At 40.1% G+C, this 5,917-nt stretch overlaps 1 protein-coding gene across 1 annotated transcript; it reads right to left on the bottom strand.

Moving 5' to 3' along the window:
• Positions 1–399: 399 nt before the first annotated feature.
• CCR75_006882 (uncharacterized protein) lies at positions 400–609 on the bottom strand (the record flags this gene model as incomplete). The annotated part of the gene is made up of 1 exon (XM_067964947.1): positions 400–609. The coding sequence occupies one exon, from the start codon at positions 607–609 to the stop codon at positions 400–402; it is 210 nt and encodes a 69-aa protein (XP_067817186.1).
• Positions 610–5,917: the final 5,308 nt, after the last annotated feature.

Raw genomic sequence — 5,917 nt, 5'->3', positions numbered from 1 at the left:
GCCAAACTTCCAAAAGTTATAGAAAAAAATAAAAAGATTTCTTCTGATCGCTATTTATATTACTATAGCTTTTCCAAGTAATATGTTCTAGCTGCTTTTCGCTCTCATAGCATTATATTTGCGCTGATGTCACAAGACTTGACCATCGATGTGACTGGGCTCGTCATACGTACTAAGTGCACTTTCAGAACAAATGATTTATCGTCCAATAGTTTCGGCTGCATGACATTGATTTAATGTCAATGTTCGTTGGGATAGCTCAAGAACAAAGAAGCAATCGACCGATAATTCGTCCGATAGACGCAAACGATACCACAGCGCGCTACCTAACTCAATTTCCTAAATTTTTCTCTCTTCATGACGAGCCGAAATATCGTTTTTGGAAGCTCTAACTCTCTTTTAACTTACAATGGCCGAAGTATGGCACACAAGTTCATCATAATCATGCGTAAACCCATCATGCGGGCATACTCTCACAAACCAATGACTGCAGATACTGACGGCTAGAAGAAACGAAAGCGTAATCGAGGCCATTATTTCCTCAAAAATCGCAGCTTTAAGCAGATCGTGGACAAAGAGATTGACAGGCTCTTGAAATTTGGCAGGCATTGATAAAAAAAGTATTGGAGCATCAATAAGATTCGACCATGGCGCACCCTTGTTTTTGGTGCGTGGACTGTATGCGCTACAGATTGCGGGCTAAATTTAAGCATACGATGAGAACAATGCATTGCTATTGACGCTTGACGAATTGAAGGCTTTTTAAAGCCTTTATTTACGTGAGCTTATGATCGAAAGCTTGCGGCTAAAAGAGCCCAGTGCCGGACTCAATACACAGAATGAAGCATGCTTGCAGTTGCGGCAATAATATCTGGCTAATCGATTGGTACAGTCTGTATTGCCAAATAGACTGATTATAACTAGAAGACCAATCCGTATTTGGATAGTCGTTTGTTGAGTGATATACGCTACAATTTGGGTAAATTTAATATATTGCAACGCCTACGCGCATCTTTCTAATCTGCACTTAAATTCAATATCGCCCAAAATAGTGATTTGATTCTCCTCCCATACTGATCCTAATTTCCATACTGGCCCCCTTTCCATTCAGTCATGCACATGATTTGGCTTACTTATCTGAAGTATTTTTTGAGGTCGTTGCTAATCTTATAAAATATTTGTTGAAATTTGTTGAAAGGATTTCGCATATCATTCGAGTGTGATATGCATTTAAATCGCATGAAGGACCATCACTTAAGATAGAGGAAAATTTATTTTCACCCCACCATTTGGTTATTTCCACCCTTATTAACAATTAAATTTCCGTCGCTGCCAACTTGATGTTTATTAAACAATTAGAAGCATTTTGTATTGCGCTTCACATATTTTTCACATGAGCGGAAAAATATCTTGTATTGATCTACTGTCCAATATCCTCCTTTTAAAAATAATAAAATTTTGAATACCATATTTTTTGATGTTTTTTTATAAAATTTTTAGAATTAATTAAAAATTACAACTTTTTTAAGTTGTATTTTTTCATTAATTATTATATATAATTCAATTACTTATGAGTATGAATATGTTGTTTATATTTCTAATTGGAATTGTAAATAAGCGGGTCTTACCACTCAATAATAATCACAATAATCAAGATTTTCACACGATGCTCTTTTGTTATTCGAAAAGCGATTTCTTGGCGTGTGTACAGAGAGTCCTAGAGTAAAGGTCCATGCTTAAAAACACATGAGGCTGGCTATAATACGAAAACCGCAACGGTGCCACAAAAGGATGATGCACGTCACGCAAAATCCGCATTTCAGTCTTCGTGCGCAGCTTTTAGTTATTCGACATTGAATTTTCTTCAATATTTTCACGGCGAAAATTTCGCCCGTAGTTTTGCGCTGAGCCAAAATCTCTGTACCAAATGTACCCTTTCTAAGAACTCGATTTACGGGGAAATACTCAATCGAAATAGAATGCACACGCTTTGAAGTCGAGGCCTGGAACGCCCTTTCCATCGTTGCTGCCTTCTGTTCGGCGTCCAACATTTGGAATGCAGAAATGTCAACTTCTATTTGCATTGTAATGCTATGCACGCGATCTCGTGGGCTCAGCTGAATCTCGTCGCGCGTCGTAAACAAAAATTCGTGTTTCAGTGACTTGTTTGTGTCATAAAACGCGATACGGCGGATTTTATAATGAGCACAAAGCGCGAGAAGTCCAAAACCACATCCATGAGGCCATCCCGGCCATAAAAGTTGGTCGAGTGCAAAAATTCGCACGGGTAGGTGACAGATACGACCTGAACTTGGCGATGGCTGAATGGAGGGCATCTCTGTCCAAACCGGACAGCATGGCCAAGATGGCATCGTTTTCTACGGTCGAACTCATTCGTTCGACCGCACTCCTTTCTATGTCGCTTAGAAAGAGTAGCTATCACGCGAAATTCCCAGGCGAGCAGACGGGAAAAAGCGCTATAAGACTTGCCGAGGCTTCATCGACATCCGTCTGTTCGAGAAACTGCGTCAACCACATCGAGTAAAATTGCTTGATCGTTGCCAAATTACGGGCATTCCAATCCCCTGATGAACGTACAGTCTGCGATAGTATGCTGCTTGTCATGATTGGATAGTTCTTATTCGATAAAGGGTTCAATGTGCTCACACGTTCAACCTGTGGGTCCCATTAGATGTGTTACTGAAGCTTTTGTTGGATTGCTGATTGCCAGCATTCTGTACGGCTTGCTGCACCATATTGACCCATTATCGCACTCAATGCTCGAACGCGTGTACATGGCAAAGATCTTGTTAATTGCCGTAGTTATAAGCACACCTGTAGGCGGGCACGTCGTAATGCGGCCACGCTCTACTTAAGCACACACCCTAGCACAACGAGGAAGTGGTTAAACCTGTTTCTCTTGCGTGCAGTGAGGTAATTGTGGTGGGCGCGCAAGCGACCTCACCCAACACACTAAGAACTCTGGTAAAGTGTCGTCACGGGAGCGGCAAACCGTCTCCTCGTGTACCAAGTAGGTAGTAATTTTCAGACTATTTTATATTTAATAGAATAAAACATAAATACCTATTTTTACCAATTAAAATGATATCTCTATAGATATCATTTAATATGTATTGCGAGCGTATCTTTGTAGATACCTTGCGTAACTGATGACACTAGCCGTCATCACGGATGACGCTGGGCGTCATTTCTCCTTATGTGAATGCACCCATGTGCATCACATCCACAAGGGTTGGTCACATATGTGCACCCCACCCGAGTGTTGGGTCTAATTACTTTTATTTAGTAATTGACCATCCCCTTGAGTACAACAAATGTACTTAATGGGGACTGTGTAACACCAGGGCAACTTTAGCCCGTTACAACACCATCTGATCGGTTGGGATCACGCGAGGCACTGTAATCGTCACGCTGCTACGAAATTTCTCTGTCCAACTTAGGCCCTTTTCTTTTTTTTCGCCCATGTAAGAAATATGCGAAGCGCAATACATAATCCTTCTGATTGGCTACTAAAAACCGAGTTGGCAGTGACGGTAATTTATTTTTGCATGGGGTGAAAATAACATTTCCCAAGATATATGGAAATCAAGATTATCAAACGGATTATTTAATGGTATTTACATTTAAGGTACATTATTCTTAGAAAAGGAAATACCCAGAGGTTCGGACAACTTCACCATGTATAAATCGGGCAATTGCTTCGTAGTGATATTAATTCACAATTTAATTAGCAAAATTAGCCATATCTAGAAAAAATAGCAGAAAGAGAATCTCACATAAATTGGATAATTTGTTTGTTGCAACCGAAACTCAGTGGTCGTCTCGTGGTGACCTTTTTAGACTAACATTCATGCTGTGGAATGACGAAATTGCCAATAGGATTAAAGCTGGAGCAATTTGAGGTAGGCTGTTCTCTTGCTCCTTCCTTTTCGTGCTAACGTGCCAAAATTGGTTCAATGGGCTATTCAGGAACCAATTGTCGCTCATATGTGGCGGAATAGCTATTCAGAACAAAGTTCCTTCATGAAAAGCAATAGTTGGACATTTGCTATTCACGAATGTGTGACAATAGCCTCCAACTTACGTACCATCTTCATTGCACGTATTGTTTCGTACGTCTAATAAATACAACCAGTTGGGGTCACAAGCTTTCTTGGAGCAGAAGTCCGGTTTGACTCAGCAGCAATCGGAATACGCTAAATAATCAGGAGATTTAGCCGTTTGTTTGGATTATTCTTCTTCACGATTAAGCCCACGAGTTAAGCAGCAATCCGTATTCTAGCATTTAGGTCGTAAGAAAGATGATGCCGCAAATAGCATCGAGTCTGGGTCAGCATACTGGTAACGGGGCACTACGACTTGTACTGTTTTAGTCAAGTCCACTTCACACTGCTTCAGTTGTGAGTGGTGCCTTACGTTAGGTGACGTACACTGTACGTGCACAGGAAGACTTCTTTTTAGACAGGTAGACTTAAGAGGGTAAAATGAAAACTGTATTAAATATAGTTAAGTGTCTCTTAATCTATCTTTGTAAATGCTAACTTAATATAGCCTAAAACTGAACATGTAAATGAATTCTTATCTCTATCTTATTCGTAGTTCTCTCTGATTACTCCTACAGCTGATTAGTCTGCTGAATAAATAGATATAATGGCCAATACCTATTTATGAATTAGAATTCTGAATATCACTTTATAAAGTAATATCCTTCAAATGTTATCTACCTTTTAGATAATATATTAATTGACAACCTTTAAGTGTTAATTTCATGTAACGATACACCCCGTTACAATACTTCGCGTCGCAATGGCTAGAAACCCTGGAAAGAAATTACATGACGTAAAGTTCGTCGTCTCGAAAAGAAGACACAATTCACTGACGCTGATCCAAAGCAGCTGCTAGAGATGATAGAAAGTCGAGTGATATTCAATCGCCACATACGCCTCGGAGTTAAATGGTCAGACGATGATATAACAATTCGATTGCATAGCCAAAAGTTGCAAACCTAGCACTCGTTAATTGTGATAAGCACTACCTCTGTGTGCATCTATAAACATATTTAAGGCGAGCAATTTACGCTGTCTATTGGCTCATTTGCTCATTCGAAGGCTTTCTCAATTTTTTAATTCTATGTTTAGATGTATGAACTTCATCGGCGCTGGAGCAAATCAAGTCGAATTAAATTAATCCCTTCGGCGACATCAATCTGCTACACGCAAAAATGATTCGTGACGTCGATCATTACCACAAAGGCAAAGGTTATTTAGGTTGAAAGAGTTTATGTCAGAGGTCAATGAGTGGTTGCGTTTCTTTAGACGCCTGCAAGTCACGCGAATTTTGTCGGTAACAAGACCGATCACGAGAACCTTGTCTTTCCGATGAAGTGACAAGCGATGGTCGCGATACTCATTAAGTCAAATGCCAGCAGCTTATGTGAATTTTCCTCGTGCCCTCGAAGATGCCAATGATGTATGTATATGTACTTTGCAAGACTGTTGCCTGAAGCTCATCCCTTTGCACTTCCAATACTAAGCAGCTGAAACCTGTGCCCAGCAGAGCAATGCTTGAATCTGTTCGAAGCCTATGTCTACGCCTACGCAGTATCGCAACGCGTTTGACTGCAACAGCAATACAAATATCCTATAAAACACATTGGCGTTAAAAAGGGATATGAGCTCCGACAATGTAAAGCTCCTTGACGAGCTACAGTCTAGAAATCGTGGATGTATTAAGATGCTCGTGCGAGGTTGTTGTATCGATGCTTTTAAGGCGGTGGGTTACAATAAAGATGTAGAATTACTGCAAAATTTCCGAGCAAGAAAGCGTCTGAGTACGGCTCAAATAATTCGATGTAAACGCTATAACTTTTTTGATCGTGGTGAACTCATTTCTATCC

The sequence above is a fragment of the Bremia lactucae genome, linkage group LG11, assembly GCF_004359215.1.
Source record: "Bremia lactucae strain SF5 linkage group LG11, whole genome shotgun sequence".
NCBI lineage: Eukaryota > Oomycota > Peronosporomycetes > Peronosporales > Peronosporaceae > Bremia > Bremia lactucae.
The sequence above is the reverse complement of the archived record's forward strand: the minus strand, read 5'-3'. Positions and strand labels throughout refer to the sequence as shown.